Here is a 19,919-nt window from a genome sequence, read left to right as displayed (position 1 = left end):
TCAAAACTGCTCAACTACATGGAAACTGAACAACCTGCTCCTGAATGACTACTGGGTACATAACGAAATGAAGGCAGAAATAAAGATGTTCTTTGAAATCAATGAGAACAAAGATACAACATACCAGAATCTCTGAGACACATTTAAAGCAGTGTGTAGAAGATTTCATTCTTTTAAAAACTTGATTCCTATTTCATTGCGTATATACACAACAACATTTACTTTATCCATTCAGCCACTGATAGACACTAAAGTTGATAATGTATCTTAAAGTAATGCCACAATGTGCAGCATCACTTTAGGATGCAGGTATCTCTTTGACATGACTGATACCATGTCATTTGGATATATACACAGAAATGGAATTTTTTGATCATATGGTGTTCTATGTTTAATTTTTTGAGGAACTGTCATGCTGTTTTCTAAAATGGCTGTACCAATTTACATTCTAAACAGCCGTGAGCAAGGGTTCCTTTTCTCTACATCCTCAACACTTACCTCATTTTCTTGATAACAGCCATCCTAACAAGTGTGAGGTGATATCTCATTGCGGTTTTAATTTGCCTTTCCTTGATAATTAGTAATGTTTATCATTTTCATATACCTTTTGGCCATTTGTATGTCTTCTCTCAAGAAATGTCTTTTCAGGTCACTTTGTGTAGAAAGAACATTTTAAGAATTAAGGTTGTGACATGTTTATACAGCTATCGAAATGTCATACAAATGCCAAGTAAAGAAAATTTCAAAAACTGCAAACTATAAGAAGATTGCTTGATAAACACAGTACCAAAAAGACACTCATTTTGCGTGAGTCAAACAATTGAGAAACACTGTTAAAATTTTTTGGACAGATTTGTGATGTTAATAAACTCCTGATCTTCTCTAGACCTCATTTTCCAATGATACGAGAGTGCTGCATGTGTTGAATTTTTTTTCTAGTTTTAAAGGTAAGTGATACTATCACTATACTAACTTTAACATCATTAATCCAAGCATTATCTGTCAGAGCGTTTTTCTCAGGGGGAAACTCTGATAGCTTCTAAGATTCTTATCAACTTGATTTTTGTCAGTGCAGCTATATTGGAGGAAAAGAATTAGAAGTATGAATTTTTGATATAACGTAAACAGCACAAAAGCTATAACATATGCTAAGATATTATATAGTTGGATAAAGAAAAATATTAATACCACATAAAGATCCCATATAATAGAATTATATAGCTTTACTTTTTGCACATCACATGATTGTTAATCTAAGCTTGCAGAACTCAAAACTACAAAGCTATTGTAACCTATACTATACCTGCAGTCCTCATTTTGTGCACTTTAAATATGCACAAATGTCAGAACCACAATTTAGTTAAATGATACTAGTCCTCCAATAACACATTTCAAATTTCATAGTAATTACACAAGAGCTGCTGGCTCTTTAGCCCACAAATCACTAGAGAAATAACAGATGACATGATGATCAGTGACCAATCATAGCACTCCTTTCAAATGATTGGTCACTGCACATTTGCAATCTTCAAACATAGATAGAAAAGTGTGTTTTCTCCATGTTTCCCAGAGATAAACCCACATGATATTTTACAAAAGTTGATAATAGACAAAGGGGATTAGCCTATAAAAGTGAAAGTATAGCAAAGAAACAAAATGTGATAATGCTGGGATGGAAACTGGATGTGAGTAGGAGATCTGAAAATGGTAACAACAAACAAAGACAAGAGAAACCTAGGCCCGCATGAAAAGCGAAGGTAAGTACTATGTTGAAAAAGCCTGATAAATATAAAAAACAAAGTCATTTCAATAGGATTCTAATTTAATGTAAATGGAGTTGTAGGAGAAATAGCTGACCATAGAATGCTGACACTGAATCCTTTGGAGAGATGTAGTTATGCAGCCAGAGGAACTTAATGAGGGTGAATCCACCACACAAATGAGGAAAGTGATCGTAACAAAAAAGACGACAACATCTCGGAGGAAGTGACACCAACGTGAAACTTCACATTGAAGTTCCTTTAAATGTTAAGGAACTCTCAGAGAAATTTCACAACATTTAAAGTACAACAGGCAAAATACTGGGAACTAATCTAAACTTTGAAAGGAATATAACAGCTCAATTCACCAAGACATAGAAAAGATGCTCATTCCATATGATAAGTTATAGAATTAGATAGAAGGCAAACACTGTTCCAACTACTTCTGACAAGTTTTTGCAATGATATCATACACTTTCTCAATGTTTCTAATGTTCTAAATTACAGTGTACTAAAAAACATTAGTTTGGTTTCACTAATTATTCATTTCCCTATACATTTATGAACCACAGTAGGAGAGTTTTTAATGCTTTGATAAGAAGTTTTAAAGGTCACAGAAAATTGTCATTTTTACCTTTGATTATTAAGATCACATTACCTGGTTTCATCTTACATCGCCATTTTTAGGGTCCCATACTACTGTGCAAAGCAAGGAGTGTATGTATTGCCAATGCCTATATTTTACTTTCAAGGATTTTGTCAATATAAGCACAAATCATTCAGAAATCACTAGTACACCTATTACTATTATAATAGCTAGTGCCCCTTCTGAATGTATTTTATAAATTACTTGCAGTATCATGATATGATGTTGAAAGATGCCCTTTGTTTCACTTTTAACAAAACCAGATAAATAGAAAAGCATTATGTACCTGGTAGTGGTAACTGAACTAATATTCCACTGACTCTTGGGTCCATATTCAATTGATCAGTTATGTCCAAAAGCTCTTCCTGAGAAACATCCTTCGATTTTAGAATGAGCTCACTGCAAATACCTAGAAGAAAAACAGGCAGAGAAGGTCACTTGACTAACTGAATATGGTTTTTCATCAATAGTGTCTAACACAGTGTGGGACTGTTTCTACTGCAATGAAAGGTTCTGATGTTCCATGCATCATCACGAAGGATTGTTCCAATAGTACAAGTGTTTTCTCTTGATTCACATGCATTCTTTGACCTGGAATGCCAGGTGACAATTTGTTCTTGTTTGAGATAAGCTACTGTTAGTAGATTTGAAGAGAATAAAAATATCGCTACCACACAACTATTAGGCCAAGTTTAACAGAGTGAACAAGCCAGGTTTATTATTTAATTAAAGCAAATATAATGAAAGCAGGCCTTTTAGATGTAAACTATGCTTTGCATATCTTGCCATAGAATATAAAACACACTGAATTAACCCTATAAGAAATTGGAAGAAAAATCATATGAAATTAACATAAAGCTTTGGTAACTGAATAATCTTTAATAATAACACATGCAATTCAAATGGCACTTATTTGATCATTATCATTCATAATTATCACAATTTGAAGTAAAAACAGAAAACATATTTAGTAGTAATTACAACTAAAACACATACCCACCTACAGCAGAAGCAGCTCTTATCTTATTCCTGACGTATGTATGGCTTGCTGGGTTATCTCCCACTAAAATTATACTGAGGTGAGGTCTTCTGTTTCCAAGGGAAACCCATGATTCCACATCTCGCTTTATTTCTTTCTGGATACGCTTGGCCATTTCAGTTCCTGATATAATAATGGCTTCATGTCTGTGGAAAGCAAAACAATAAATGTAATACTAAAAAGAAAATAAGAAATATTCAACTGTGCAAATTTAAGGTACAAAAATCAACAAAACAACTATGATTCTCCAAGCACCCAAAGTTTGATTTTTTTTTTCAATTATAGTGACACCTACTCTTCAGGTTCATAAATATTTTATAATTTTGTGAAGAATTGCAACTCTGTTATTTAGTTCTACAGTATAATCTATCCGCTGTAGAATGAATGTGCATGTCTCTTCAAAATTCATATGTTGAAATCCTAACCCCAAATGTTATGATATTAGGAGGCAGGTGCTTTGGGTGGTGATTATACCATGAGGATAGAGCCCTCGTAAGTGACATTAGTGTTCTTTTAAGAAATTTCAGAGATCTCCCTTGTGCCTTCTGCCATGTGAGTACATAGCATGAAGACAGCTATCTATTAACCAAAAAGTGGGCCCACACCAGACACTGAACCTTCTAGTGTATTGACCTTGGACTTCCCAGTCTACAGAACTATGAGAAATAAATTTCTGTTTTTGTATAAGCCAACCAGTCTATGGTATTGTTATAGCAGCTCAAATAGACTAAGATGCTAACTACAGTGTACATTTCTTTACAACTTTCACTTATGTACTACATATATAACATATATATTATACACACATATGCATACATATGCATATACATATACACACATTTATATATTCATATAAATTATCAAACCACATACCCAAAATCCAGACTATAACATTGTATAAATTTAAGGTTCTGCTATTTTTTCTAAAGAGGCAGATCAGCACAGCCTAGTTAAAACTGGCAACCATCTTGAAGACTGGACTCCACTGTGTATACACATAGCCCCACAATCTTGCGACCCTAAGGTGAAATCAGTTCGTTTTTGGTTAGCGTATTCTATACAAGATGCTGAAGTCATTAGCTTCATACTACACAACTCTTTTAACTTACTCAAAGAAAAATGTTATTCCATGGCCCCAGGCATGGACCCGGACAACAGCTGTGAGTCTTGCCATGCTGGTCACTGATTATGATGGGGATCAGGTCAGTAAACAGATAGTTTAGTTCCTCCCAGATGCAATGGCATCATTTCTAATGGAATAAGTTTCCACAGAAGATTACTTCCTGGCAGTTTATATGTATTTCAGAAGGTAAGAAGTGCAATAGTTTGATAGATGATATAAACTATCTCCGGAAAGGCACAAAGAAATACTTTCCAGAAAGGCTTTTCTGCTCTCCATGACCTCAAACTTGAAAGTGGTGAATTACATTGCTCTTACTGTGTGTTTATTTTTTTAAAGGTATCTGATAAAGTAGAAGGTGGTCCCTTCTTCCTTCTGCCCGTCTTTTCACTATTGAACGGCCTGGTAAAAACATGATCACTATAAAAAACAACAAATGTAGGTCAATAAATGTTACGAAAAAGAAGAAAAGGAGAAAGAGTAAGAAGCAGAAGAGAAAGAGGAAGAGGAAAGGAAGCCCTTATAAACCTTAATTCTTTGTGGTACCTGTACACTTTTAATTTTCTAATGAGGGCGGGTGCTATAAATATCCAACAACACACAAAATGCAAACTTTGTGTTCCTTCCAAATAAGTCAACTGCTCTCTCTAGTATGTCTGTGGACATATAGGTAGAACCAGATAAAAAATACACCATTAGAACATGGCCACCAGTCGTCCACAGCATTCATCTCAGTTCATGCAATTTTTATGTAAACAATGTTCTTCTAAGAAGCAATTCCAAGTGTGGTCTATGGATACACACATCAGAAAGTGCCTGAAACAGCAGATTCCAAGACCCCACAACCCACATCTACAATTCAGAATTCCTGGGGGTAGAGGTAAAACCTGGAAATCTGCACGTCTAATAATTTCCTACATGTGGTTCTTGTGTATGACCATGTTTGAAAACCACTTTAGTTTAACACGAGAGTGTATTTTAATAACAATAATAATTTATAAGTAAATAACTGAGCAAATTGGATAGACAATACAATCACAACTAGACATTCTAAGTAAACTCTACATTTGATTCTAATATTGCCTACTCTTAAAATTTTAATAGCTTTCAAGACATGAAATGTCATGATAAATTCAATATGTCAATCTTGTTCTGCTGTCTTATTTCTGTGTTATTCAGTATAATTGCTGTATAATAAACTGGACATATTTAACGTGTACACGTTTTAATATATGTATATACCTGAGAAATCATCACTATAATCAAGAAAATGAACATGTCTATCATTCCCAAAACTTTCCAAGTGCACCTTTAACATTTTTCCATTCCACCTGTCTCTGCGAGATTCCACTCCTCAATTCACCATTCCAGGCAACAATTAATCTCTTTTGTTCATTATATATGAGTTTGTATTATCAAGAATTTTATAAAAATTGAATCAAATACTACATACTTCTTTTTGGCCAGCTAATTCCACTCAGCATAATTATTTTTTAATTCACATAGTTGCATGTTTGAATGGTTCATTCCTTTTTTATCGCTAAGTAGTATTACATTGTATGGATATACCAATATTTGTTTATCCATTCAATGGTAATTATTAACAAATATTTGGGTTCTTTCCAGTTTTTGATCATGACAAATACAGCTGTTACAAACATTTTATAACACATATGCTTTAATATATTTTTTTTGGCGGGGACAGAGTCTCAATTTATCACCCAGGTTGAAGTTCGGTGGCAAGATCTCAGCTCACTACAACCTCTGCCTCCTGGGTTCAAATAATTCTGATGCCTCAGCCTCCCGAGTAGCTGGAATTACAGGCATATGCCATCATGCCTAACTTTTGTATATTTAGTAGAGACGGAGTTTTGCTATGTGGGCCAGGCTGGTCTTGAACTCCTGGCCACAAGTGATCTGCCCCTCTCGGCCTCCCAAAACGCTGGGATTACAGGTGTCAGCCACCACTCCTGGCTGCTTTAATTTCTTTTGAGCAAATATCTCAAAGTAGAATGGCAAGGTCATATTGTAATTGTATGTTTAAATATGTTAAAAACTGTTGTACCATGTTACAAAGACACTGTACCACTTTGTGTTCCTTCAAACAGTACATGAGTTCTGGTTGCTCCATATACTTGTCATCACTTAAGATGGTCAGGTTTTAAAATTGTTGACATTTTAGTGGACATATGGTGGTATGTCATTGTGCTTTAAATTTACATTCCCTTAATGAATACTGATGTTGGACATCTTTTCATGTGCTTATTTGCCATCTGTGATCTTCTTTGGTGAATTAAATAATTAAATCTTTTGCCCATTGTTTAGTAGGTTGTTTCCTATTTTGAATGTTTGAAGTTCTTTGTATATCCTAGATTCAAGTCCTTTATCAGATATGGCGTTTGAAATATTGTCTCCCAGTCTGTGCTTTGCCTTTCTATTCTCTTGTGTTTTTGGAACAGTTCTTAATTTTAAGGTACTCCAATTTATTAATTTTTCCTTTTATGGACCATGCTTTTAGTGTTGTATAAAAGAAATATTTGCCTAACTCAAGGTCACAAAGGTTTTCTCCAGTGTTTTCTTCTAGATTTTATGGGCCTAAGTTATACATTCAGTTTATGATTTATGTCTATTTTTAGTTTGATGAGAATTTGTATGAGGATATTGCCAAATGTTTTTTATGTCTATTGAGATGATCATATGTTTTTCTCGAGTGTTAGTCTGTTAATATGGTAACTGATTAATTTTCAAATGTTAAACCAACCTTGCATTCCTGGGATACATCCCACTTGGTTATTATGTATCTATCCTTTCCAGATTATCATGGATTTCATCTGAAATTTTGTTAAAATTGTTGCATCAAAGTGCATAAGAGGTCTTTGTAGTTTTCTTTTCTTATAATGTTATCAAGTAGCTTTGATACCAGGATGATGCTGGCTTCACAGAATGAGTTAGGAAGAATTCTATCCTCTTCAAATTTCCAGAAGAGTGTATAAAGAATTGGCATTTTTTTTCTCCCTTAAATGTTTGGTAGGATTCACCCATTAAGCTATCTGATTCTGGAGTTTTCTTTCTGGGAAGGTTTAAACCTACAAACTTAAATTCCTTAATATAGAGGGCTATTCAGGTTAGCTATTATTTCTTGAGTGATCTTTTGTAGTTTCTGCTTTGTACCTTCCAATACTTTGTATATAATTATAGACAAATCAAGTTAAAATAAAATAAAACTTTTGAGGTTTTTATTTTTCAAAGTAAAGTAACAAACTTTTTCCACTGTTTCCTACGAATTTCTGGTGATGACATTTTATGAATTCATTTAAGTAACCTTTTGGCACTAAGATAACAAGGACCTTGTATATTAGCAAATACTAAGTATTGCAGATACAGTAACAAATTCCAGCGCAACTTATTTATAAGTAATAACAAAAAAAACTTTCCACAAATCAATTTGTGTCAGGAATATTTTTCTTAGGGTAGAACACAATTATAGAAGCAGATTTATCTGTTAAAAAACTAGAACTCACCTAACACAGTAAGGAATATATATTTTATTTTAAAATATAAAAACATTTGAAGTCTGTCTTGCATTTTATAGCATGTGAATAGTGATGCTACTGCTGACATTATTGATTCACTCACTATTAAACAAAATAATTTGTTCACAGGCCACTGTGAAGCTGGCAATCACTGAATATAATCCAGGCTAATTATGACCTAGGCAGTAACCTGCATGAGCTGGAGAGTGTCAGGGAAGACCAATAGCATAAACGGATTCCCAGACTCCAAAGAGACAACCTTTATACAGATTAAACTTAACTGTACCATGTATACTCATGTCTAAGACTGTTCAGTGTTTACTTTAAATTACAGCACTAAGGTGCTAAGTCAGCTTGCTAACTAATTACAGCAGACGTGATACAGCCTGGCTAGCTGGTGTTTATGGGTACATTAGGAGTTAGGTTTCTGAGCATTTTTAGTAGCAACTGGCCCCTCCAACTGACTCCATCAGTCACTGTAGAACTCAGCAAGCCTAGCTCTGTAGGAGTCACTATAAGAAGCAAAATGAAGCAACCTCAAATTAATGCAGGTCCAATGGGAGAGTGCCTGTATCGGTCCATGTGCTGGAAGAACTGGTCAACACACACATTCTCATTACTTTAGTGCATAAACAAATTAGATTTTCAACATGAAAATTCTTGAAAAGCTAAATAGGTTAAACATCAGCAACAATTCAAATGTTCAGCCACTGAATAATACATCTCCTAAAATTTCTCTCTGGCTTGTCTTGATCTCCTCTAATCCATTTTCCATACTGCAGCCAGAGTGATTGTTTTCTAATTCAATTACATCATCTCCCTCGTTAAAACTCCTCACCACATGCTAATTGTTTATTCACTTAATCAATACATGTTGAAAGTCTCCTATTCACTGAAAACTATTTTAGGCACTGGGAATATAAATAATAGGGCGCAAAACAATTACCTACTTTTATGGAAACAATATTCTAGTTGAAGAAGATACAAGCATATTGAAAAACAACAGGTATTTAATATATCATGTGTGACATGAGGCAGAGAAACAACTTATCTGAGGGCCAGAGTTATTTTATGTGGGTGGGTTAAGGTATCACTTCTCTGATAAATCAGGTAACATGTGGGCAGAAATGAAGGAAATGAAATAAGTCATGTAGATTTCTGGGAGAAAAGCATTCTAAGCCAAGGGAAGTGGACAGCAAGTATGGAGGCCTTTAGCAAGCAGCATACATGAAATATTTGAGAAATAGCAAGAAGTCAATGGTTGCAGTGGAAAGAACAAGTGAACTGGGATAAGACATGAAGTCAGAGAAGGAGTGGGACATCAGATTACATAAGGCCCTGCAGGCCTTTGAAAGGATGTTGGCTTTTACTGTGACACAGGAAGCCATTCAGAGATTTTGACGTGACTTTCATTTTTAAAATAACTGGTGAAAATATGGAGGATAGACTCTATGAGATCAAGTGGAGAAATGGAGACTCCAGCTAAGAAGCTAGTATAGTATAACAGGCAAGGGATGATGGGGAGTTAGGCAAAGGGGTAGCCTTAGAGGAGCTAAGTAGTCTGATTCTGAATCTATTTTGAGAGTGGAACCATTGGGAGTTACTGAGATTGGGTGTAGGATATGAAAAAAAGAAAAACAGAAGGCAAACATGACTCCAACATTTTTGACATGAGAAATTGGGGGGAAAATTAACTAAAATCCAAATTCCCTATGGGTTACAAAGTTCTGCATAAGCTACTTTAGCCTCACTGCTAAAGAACACTGTGCTTAGTGAGTCGCACACTACACACCAGTCATATTTTAATTCATGAACTGCACCATGTTCTCTCTGGGCCTTCACATATAATTTTCCCTCTGCCTGAAACTCCTTCTTCTCTTTCTCACCTCTCCAACCACTTTTCCAAGTCTGTCCCACACATTGCTCAAGTCTCAGCTCGTAAAACACTCTGGTAATGTTTTCTGAACCCTGTACCCTGGGACTCTGCTATGAGCTCCCACACTACCTTGTTTTTACCCTTTTGAAGTATTTTAAATCATTGATATTGTCTAGTTGTCTGTGTTCTCTGGATAGGCAGCCTGTAGCTCTCCATTTCTTTATGTCAATTGTTACTTTATTTTGTTCTTTTTGTGGTGTCATGTTTCCCTAATGGCTCATAATCTTTGTGGCCTTTCATTGCTGTCTATCACTTGAAGAAGTAGGCATTTATTCCAGTCCTTATAAGCTGGCTTCAGTAGGGAAAGCCTTTCACCAGTCAGTGGGTCTAGAGATTCTTGATGGGCCATCCGGCATGGTCCGTGGGTGGGCTTGTTGCTAAATCCCTTGGATTGGTTGGCAGGTGATGCCTAGGTCAGCAGGTGGTGGGTCTAGTACTTCAACTCACAGGGGGCTAATCTGGTGTGTGGGTCCACTGGGATGGGCTGTCATTTGGGTATATAGGAGCAGTCCTGGAGCCTGGGCCTGCAAACACAGACCTGAAGCCTAGGTTCAAAGGCGCCATCCCGGCACTGGGGTAGGTCTTGAGGCTGAGCCCATGGGGGCCAGCCTGGCACTGGAATGGTCCTGGTCCCAAGTCTGTAGGGACTGGGCTGGCACAGGGTCCCCTGGAATGGGCCTGGTGGCTAGATCTGCAGGAGAAGACCTCGTACCTGGAACCATGGGGTTGGGTCCAGAGTTTGGGTCCCTGGGGACAGGTTTGGACCTGAATTCATGGAGGCTGACCTGGTACTGGGGCAGGCTTAGAGTGTGGGTCCATGAGTTTCTACCTGATGCCTAAGTCTGCAGTGGCTAAGCTGGAATCCTTGAATGCTGCCCTGGCATTAGTGCAGGCCTAGAGCCTGGGTCTGCAAGGAGTAGCCTACTGGCTGTGTCTGTGGGGGCGGGCTTGGCACTGGGATGGGCAACACTTGTTGCATTTTTTTCAAAAGTTGTTGGAAACTATTAATCAACATATTCAACAAATAAACTAAATGGGGGTAGGGACACCTTCAGATTTAAAGTTTTTAGTGAATTGTAATCAGTGAAACCAAAGCTTACAAACAGAAACGTTATCTCTTCAAAAAGAAGGGAAGAAGTAAACCAGTTTAAAAAATGATAGCTCAAACAATGCACAAGTAATTTTAATTTCTGTCCTTATGAGAAGAGACACGGAGACCCATACACACAGAAAGGAAGTGAAGACAGAGAGGGAAGACAACCATTTGACAACAGAGGCAAAGCAAAGACTGGAGTTATGCAGCTGCAAACTCCTTAGGAACATGAAGGGCTGCTGGTAATAACTAGAAGCTAGTTGACAGAGCATGGGCCTACAGATACTATGATTTCAGACTTCCAGCCTCCAGAAGTGTGAAAACAGATTTCTGCTGTTTCAAGCCAGCTAGTTTGTGGAACTTTGTGTACAGCAGAATTAGTAAATAAATACATCTATAATGGCAATTAATAGTTCAATGTCTGAGAAGAATCTTCTAATGGAGCTCATATTTTTTACTGAATAAAATTTCATTGAATAAATTACTATTTTGCAAAATGTTGGAATATAATTGAGAAAAACTTTAATTTTCCCATATCTAAATATGGCAAACTAGTTTTAAAACCGTACACAAAAACAACTTATTTGATGACTTTTATGTAAGTATTTGTCAAAGAAAAGTACTTTGAAAAGATACACCAAGATAGCACCTTTGAAAATATTTAGGCTAAAATATCTTCCCATTTCAATGTGCAAAACATAGAATTAAGACTGTTCCATTTAGCAATTTATGTGTGCTTCAGCATCTACAGAGACAGTACTTTTAAAACTAAAATAACCATTGTCTAAAGCAAAGACTCTATTTGCAACTGTTAAGAAAACTGCAGAAAATTTAATTTTAAAATTAAGCATAAGGGCCGGGCCTAGTGGCTCATGCCTGTAATTCCAGCGCTTCGGGAGGCCGAGGCGGGGCAGATCACGAGGTCAGGAGTTCAAGACCAGCCTGACTAATATGGTGAAACCCTGTCTCTACTAAAAATACAAAACTTAGCTGGGCGTGGTGGCGCACGCCTGTAGTCCCAGCTACTCAGGATGCTGAGGCAGGAGAATTGCTTGAACCCAGGAGGCGGAGGTTGCAGTGAGCTGAGATCACGCCACTGCACTCCAGCCTGGGTGACAGAGAAAGACTCCATCTCAAAAAAAATAATAATAATAATAAAGCATAAGATCTTATTAACTTTTTTCAGAAAATTATCAGTATCAAGGTGTTAAAAGATACAGCTAAGAAATTGATTCAAGTAAGTGAATATGCACCAGGAATAATTATTCATGCTGAATATTCATGTAATATAAATTTTTATTTTAGCATATAAGGACATAAATTATATCTTAAAATGTTAATTTTGAAAATGGTTTGAAACTATAAGTTCATTAATATATTTGTAAGCCAATAAATATTCCAGATATATAATTTTCATTACATTCATGCCCCTTTTTACTCTAAAAAATGTGCTAGTTTGGTCAACAAATTATATAGTGACCTTGGCATTAATGCATATCAAAAACAAAATCCATTTGACCCCTTAAGTATTATTTACATGATGTGCCCTGTCATTACTTGCTCAGGTGGTTTCCCACAAAGGCAGAAACGACCTTCCCCCAAAGGCTGCAAGAAAAGGAGCCCTGCCTACTGCTGGGCTAGCCACGAAATATGGCTTCATCAAGAGGCAAAAATTAAAGAAGGGAGGTGGCAGCTAGTGAGCAGCAGGGCAGCACTATGTAGTACAAATTACTCACCTGAAATCAGAAGTCCTGAGCATCAGAGCTCTGGGTCACCATTAGTAGCAATAATAAAGTTAGGCAAGCAACTTAGCTTCTCTCAACGGCATGCAATTTCTTCATCTACTTAATAGGAATACTCTCTTGTTGACCTTACATTACATAAGAGGATTTAGCTAAAAGTTCATTGGCTGGTTTGCAAAAGTGGCTCTTTCTGCTAGTTTCTGCTAAATAACAGATGGAAACATATTTCGATCACCAGAAATATTATGAGGCAGAAAGTCTTCAGCACTTAGTGCTGTTTCCATGGGCTTGTTTACTTGTACTTCCAGGAAATAAACTAACCACCTTATCTATGCTTGTTAGAATCAAATGATGTATTTAATAAACTAGAGCAAAGTAACAAAGGGGGGGGATTATTTCTATGTATCAAAATACTCTTCCACAAAAAAGTAGCATAACAACAAATAAAACTTAGTCAAGATCAATAGTTTATTTAATTTGTATACTTGAAAAATCTACATCTTTATAATTTGTATACTTGAAAAATCTACATCTTAGTTTCAATCTCATCTTTATTCACAACTTCAACTAGAGCTGCAATGAACCATTTTATCTCTATAAAGATGAAAAATCCTAATACAATGACTGACAATTCCAAGCTCTACCCAGGACCTAACATACAGTTTAATTGCTTTACATCTTAGGGCATATCTTTGGTATTTTGAGTTTGTACAAGAGAAATGAAACCCCCCAAAAACGGCAAAATTCCATAGGGAATAAAACCAATCACCAGTATAGGGAGTCTTTTGAGGTATCTTGTTAAAATAAATGTATACCTGTGTTACGTTTATGGCCTCTTTAAAAAAAATTCCTTTCATACCCCAAGTACCATATTCACATCTGGAAGTAATTTTACTAGAAATTACATTTGCAAATCAATAAAAAGTAAAATAACTTATTTTCATTAAATATGACTCTTCTTGATACTCAGTTTTTTAATTAGTTAACTTTCTGACTCTGTACTACTTAAACAATATCCATTCATTTTCAAACGAACTTTGTCAGAAAGAACCTTAGATGCTAAGCTTTGTGCCACAAAAGCTCTTGGCCTGTTTGCTGAAACCTGTGGACTCTTTCCCAGAACAATCCCTTTAAACATTCAATATAAAATACAAAGTACAAGGAAAACCAATTTTACTGAAATACTATCAAATGCTTTTTTAAAAAAGTATTAAATAACAGAATCTAGTGGTAGGTCTAACTACCATAACAAAATAGTGATGTGCAGATGATGTTTTGTGGTATCTGCCTCAACTTCGTGATACTGAAGTATTTGTAAATTATATTAGCAAGTCACATGTACTAATGATATTACGTATTTGTTGCCAACACTGACAATGGAAAAAAGAAAAGCTAAATTTATTAGAAGTTAGTCACCTCCAATCCAAGTTTATGAATCCCCTGAATTCTATCCATAAGGTCCTAGGTTAAGAACATCTCAAACTGAGGGAATCTAACAAAATAATTTGTAAAATATACATGCAAATTAGCTTTCTAGATTCACAAAAGTTCTATGAGATTTAATATTAATAAATGTTTCAAAAAGAAGAAAAAGCAAAAGTGAGATAAGTCAATAATTATAAACTGCCTGTAGAGAAGAACACTGGAAAGATGATGTGGGTTCAGGCCTTGTCTTCACCATGTACTTACTGTGTCAACTTGGACAAGTTTAATTTCTTTAAGCCTCAATTTCTCAATCTGTTAACTGGAAATAGATAGTAATAGTGTCTATCTACCTCCTTTAGTTGTTGTGAGGATGGAAGGACATACTGTATGTGCAAAATCTCAGCAAAGTGCTTAACATCAAGAGCTCCTTCGATATTAAGAAAAATGTCTTTTTCAACAATACAACTGAATTCCTTAAAAGCATGATGGCATTCATTGCAGTTCCAGTTAATTACAAACAGAAAAAAAAAAAAAAAAAAAAAGTGGGGAGAGAACATCTGTTGCAAACTATACACACACCCTCACTTTAGAATTATGAATCTTTAGATCTTTAGATAGTCTTTGGATCTAGGAACACTCTAATGAGCCTAATTATAGAAACCTACATAGAGTTCAGATGATGAAGTGAACAAACCTGGTTGGTATGATGTTGACAAGAACATGACCTCAATCTGAGAGTAAATTATTACATATTTTCCAAGAACTAGACATTAAAAAACAGCAAGATGATTAGGTAAGTTAGGGCCAATTGATTTAATATAACATGATGCAGTCATTGAAATGCTAATAAAAACAATAGCAACACAGAAAACACTTATGATGTAACCTTAAGTGGAGCAGCTGGCTAAGCCTTCTTGGATAATACCCTGCCCTGAATTCTTTAACACTACTGTTAATTTAGGTTCAGATTGTGTTCTATTCTGACCATAAAGTTTTCTACCTTGCATGTACAATGTCTTCTCAAATCCCAAGTGAATTTCTTAACAGCAAATATCACTTATTACTAATCATTTCTTTAATTTAGCATACTCATTTACAGCTCAAATTTCACCCAAGCTCCTCTCTTAAACCTCCTTCCACAACTTAATTATCTCTAAGCCAAAGCGTAACTTCACGAGTTCCGTGGGATTCCTTGAAAGAGTATGGGCCCATGGAAAGATCATCTGGTGTTGCTCCTTTCTGCTGTTTTCATCCTCCCATCAGAGTACTAATATGAAAGAATAACAATTTCAAGGCATTTGAACAACAAAGATTTGGGTCATTAAAGAAATTGCCAAATTATTAGTAAGATCATGATTAACTAACGAGATCTAAAATTACTACTAGTCCCTCTTTTTCATCTACTGATCCATTTTAGTAAAAAATCTTGATTGTGGAGATATTAGAACACACTATTTCTGAACAGCTGGAACAAAGAAAATAAAACTTATGAGAGACCAAATGTTGAAATATTTAGTTTTTGAATTTAAAATGACGTAAGAATTTCTTAGAAATCAAAATTGTAGCCAGATGGCTATTATATCTCATTTTCAGTAGAACAGGTATAGCAGGAAGATAGGAACACCACCACATTATCAAATTTGCCAACTAAATAGAAGATGATTTTGAGAAACGGCCTTTCCTAGTCATTAGAAGAGACAGAAATACAGAGTAAGTAGTAGAGGGAAGAGTCTGAAAAAAAATGAACATTGTTACTGATAAAATGTGTCTTTTTTAATTATTAAACTTAACTACCCATGGTAAAAGACATGAATACTTAAATAACACAAATAAGTATCTTTTACTAGTTCCAAAAATGTAGATTTTTTAAAAATGTGGTCTAGCTGCAAAAATTATAAAGCTGATGCCAGTGTGACAAAGAGAAAGGTGAAACTTCCAAAAGACGTGTAGGCAGTACACAGTTTTTTTTAAAGCTAAAAGAATAGGATGAGGAGAAAAAAGAGAATCTATCAAATTAACGATCTGAGGATTCACTGAGCAACAGGATAAACATGGAATGCTTGGGATATCCATTTAGTTAATTAAAATAAGTAGTTCAGGTAGAATAAGCCAAAGCGGGGTTTGTGAAAGTGCCCATATTGCAGGATACCTACAAATCTGCTTTGAGCATGGCAAGGTCTATAACCTTCCCACCCATATGGGATGGGCTGCTACCAGGTTTCTCACACTGAAAAGCACTGCGCACAAACTCAGGTGATGACTTTTAACCAAGGACATTTTGATTTGTAAACTGCTCACACACAACAAAATGGGAAGAATTTAGTTACAAAGACTTTTTTTTTCATTTTTAACCTTTTGCCTGGATAGTTAATTCATTTCAAGAAACAATAAGCTGCAACAAGAAGGGCTTATTTACTACTTTAACATTAATTTCCCCCAATTAATAAGACCTAAATTCTCATGCATAAACAGGAAAACAAATTCATTGCAAATTTTAAAGGAAAACTCATTGAGAGGAAAATGTTAAATGATACTTCAAAATACGGTAACTTCCAAACTCCATCAAACATTATTTATTGAAATTCTACTTTAAAAAATTCTCCACTAAAAAGCATTGTAAATATTCCATTATTATAGGTATGTGGCCAAAATATGAAAAAATAATCAAAGATACTTTTTCAATTAAGGCTCTACATAGCTCAGAAATCGTGACAAATCTGTTAATTTAAAACAGTCAATATCACTGGGATAAGAGTTTACCAAACTTAAAGGCAATTTTCAGTGAGAGTAACACTAAGGTGTAAATTTCATGGCAAAAGAAATGATGTCAGACTTAAATCACATTAACTATGAAGAACTAGACAACTAATGTGTCACTATATATATAAAAAAGATGACTGTGGATGGGGACAAGTGGGGAGGCAGACAGTGGCAACCTCTGGAAGATGGAATCTCTTCTCTCTGCTGGTCCTAGAAGAGAAAAGAGACACCAATAAGCATCAACACACTGTCCGAATTCCTCCCCACCCGAGACCCACAAGTCCACAGGTGTTTCTCAACCTTGGGGCCAACCTCACCTTCAGAGATGGTATTCAGTACAAAGAGGGCGTCAAAACCCCCGCCTTATCTTAACTTGCCTACTGCTGTCTTTAAAAAATAAAAACTATCAAAATATATTACTTATTTTTATAATTATAATACGCATCAAGTGGAGCTGAAAGCAGCCGGGCTGAAATTAGTAACTGTTATCGTCCACGGGGATAATAGCTTTCCAAAACCTTTGCACTCAACTATTTTAAATTATAAGGAGGTCATTACGTATTACTTAAAAGTTCTGAATTCTACATGAGTTGAGGGTGTGTGTGTGTGTGTGTGTGTGTGTGTACAAAGCAAGTGGCTACAACCAAATTTTGGGGTTGTAACTGTTGTTTGTAATGACTTCCATTCAATGTATGCAGGTCATGGAGAAGATGGGGAGATGGAGTTGTTTACAGCAAGCTGACAAAGGGAAATTAATCAAGTTGTACTATTTGAAACAAGTTATCCTCACCCTGAAAAGCACCCCTAAAACAACTGAAATTCAAAAAATAATAATACAAACAAGTAATTTAGAGTGACGACAAATAATTCCCTCAATTCTTTAATACAAATAGAATTCTACAGAATCTGCTTTTCCTAGGTAGTAGAGCTAGCTGGTAGTTCCAAACTAAGTGGCATATTCTTACCCACCCTACTACAGCTTACACAACTCTGATTCAGTTATTTTCTCACATATCCTTGTGGAAGACCTAGTCACTAGAAACTATGTCCGAAGCAAACCCTATAGGAAGTAATTTTTAAATTCAGTCACTCAAGACTAAGATCTAAATGTACACAATAGGGAGCTAATTGATTTAAATTAAATAAACAGTATGTTTATCACTGCTTTTTTCTAGGGATTGTGCTGGGCACTGGGGGATACAAAAACTCGAGTGAGATACAATCTTTGGACATAAAATGGCAATGAAAGCGCATTTCTGGAAGCTCTGAAAGTCTGAAAACAGAGGTTCTTCTGGACTCACAGGCTCTGGGTCAAGAAGATATATTTTCATCTTGTTAAGACGGATTTTGCAAGTAAGACAAGCAAAGTAGAAGACAGAAGAGTGCGTACCCTTTTGTATTTGCATGGTCCTTCCCCAGCAACCAAGTCCAAAGAGATGTAATGAATCTAAGTCTCATCACCTGACAGAGGTTTAGGGACAGCCATACATGAAAAGACTGAGAAATCTGCATTGATATCTGGTTTTGTGAAACCATAAATAATTTTAGGGTTGGAAAAGACCTCGACAAAACCATTAACAAAGGAAATCAGAAACGCAAACATTAGTAAGTCATCTGGACAACGTCCACTCTTTTATTTACAAAACACTAAAATAACCAAAGCAAAAACAAATGTTTAGCCAAAGTCGACCACGTGTTTTCATGGTACCTTTTCTTAGTGCCTCAAATGTCTTCCTAAATCAACTGCACCTGCTGGAAAGATGGCACGTTCTGGTGCGAGAGCCCAGAGCAGAGCACGGTTTCGTTCCCCGAGCTGAGGTAACTGCGAATTGACCGCGCGACCCGCAAGGCCACCTCACAGCCAACGCGGTCCTCCACCCAGCCCGCCGCCGCGCGGCGGCCCACAAGCCTTGGGCCCCACGCGCGCTAGCGCCGCCCGCGCCCTCGCCGCCCTCCCACCGCCAGCGGCTCCGCAACCGGCGCCGGCAGCCCTCGTACCTCAAACTGCTGCTCCGAAAGCCGCGGAACTCGCTCCCGGGCTCTCCCGGTGCCCTTACGGAGGGTGCTGTGCTTCTGTCCAGCGCCGGCACTCGGCCGAGGCGGCCGCGGAGCAGCAAGAAGCCGCGTACCGGCACCGTCATGGCCGCGGATTCCCGGTTTCCGGACCGGGGCTCCACCTCCCGCGGCTCCAGTCCTCGCGGCTGGAGGCCCGGCTCCGCCCTCACTCGGCCTGGCGGGGCAGCAACTAGTGCTGCCAGCCAGGTTCCGGCAGATACGCAGAGTGGGGTCAAGAGCAGTTCCCAGGGCCGGGGACGGAACTGACGGGGCGCCGGGTCCGCAGGGGGCGGGGCCAGGACCCAAGCCCCGGGCCAGCTGAGGGTGTGGAGGCTTGCGTGTGTCCTGGCGACTCCGCTCCGCACCCAGAGCACACACAGCTGGCATTCCCATAGCGACGGCACAGAGAAGGTCTCCAAACTAATCACTTTAGGCAGCATGCCCCACTTTCCACCAAGCCAGAGATCCTGCCCAACAGTGTCCGTGACTACGTGGAATTGGATTTAAAGCAGGAAAGAATAGGTTCATTGTGTTCCGCTCCCTTTGTGAGATTCCTTGGAAGCTGGAGAAAAGAACAAAGGTGTGTGGAGAAGGAGCAAAACCTGGCTGAACAAGGAAGGTCTGGACTTTAGGATTTCTATACTTCTACTTTATCATCTCCACTTTTGGAAAGAAATATTGACCAATATCTGGCTTTTCCGGAGTTTATGATCAAGTCGATGCAGGCTAAGAACCCTGCATTGTGTGGTGAGCTTGTGTGGTGAGGAAGCAAAATATCTGCTCCCTCTGGAAAAGTAAAACATTAGACTG

The 19,919-nt window shown here is 37.1% G+C and overlaps 1 protein-coding gene across 1 annotated transcript in view; it reads right to left on the bottom strand.

Moving 5' to 3' along the window:
- MTHFD2L (methylenetetrahydrofolate dehydrogenase (NADP+ dependent) 2-like) overlaps positions 1-19,214 on the bottom strand; it is a 129,837-nt gene extending 110,623 nt beyond the window's left edge. The window contains exons 1-3 of the mRNA XM_011966147.1: positions 19,053-19,214; positions 3,407-3,591; positions 2,693-2,815 (exon numbers count right to left, since the gene is read on the bottom strand). Of these exons, the coding sequence (XP_011821537.1) occupies positions 2,693-2,815; positions 3,407-3,591; positions 19,053-19,195 (451 nt within the window). The 5' untranslated portion in view covers positions 19,196-19,214. The remainder of the gene's footprint in view (positions 1-2,692; positions 2,816-3,406; positions 3,592-19,052) is intronic.
- Positions 19,215-19,919: the final 705 nt, after the last annotated feature.

This window comes from Mandrillus leucophaeus, unplaced genomic scaffold (genome assembly GCF_000951045.1).
Source record: "Mandrillus leucophaeus isolate KB7577 unplaced genomic scaffold, Mleu.le_1.0 Scaffold75, whole genome shotgun sequence".
In the NCBI taxonomy this organism is placed as follows: domain Eukaryota; kingdom Metazoa; phylum Chordata; class Mammalia; order Primates; family Cercopithecidae; genus Mandrillus; species Mandrillus leucophaeus.
Note: the sequence above shows the minus strand (reverse complement) of the source record. Positions and strands in the feature narration are given on the sequence as shown.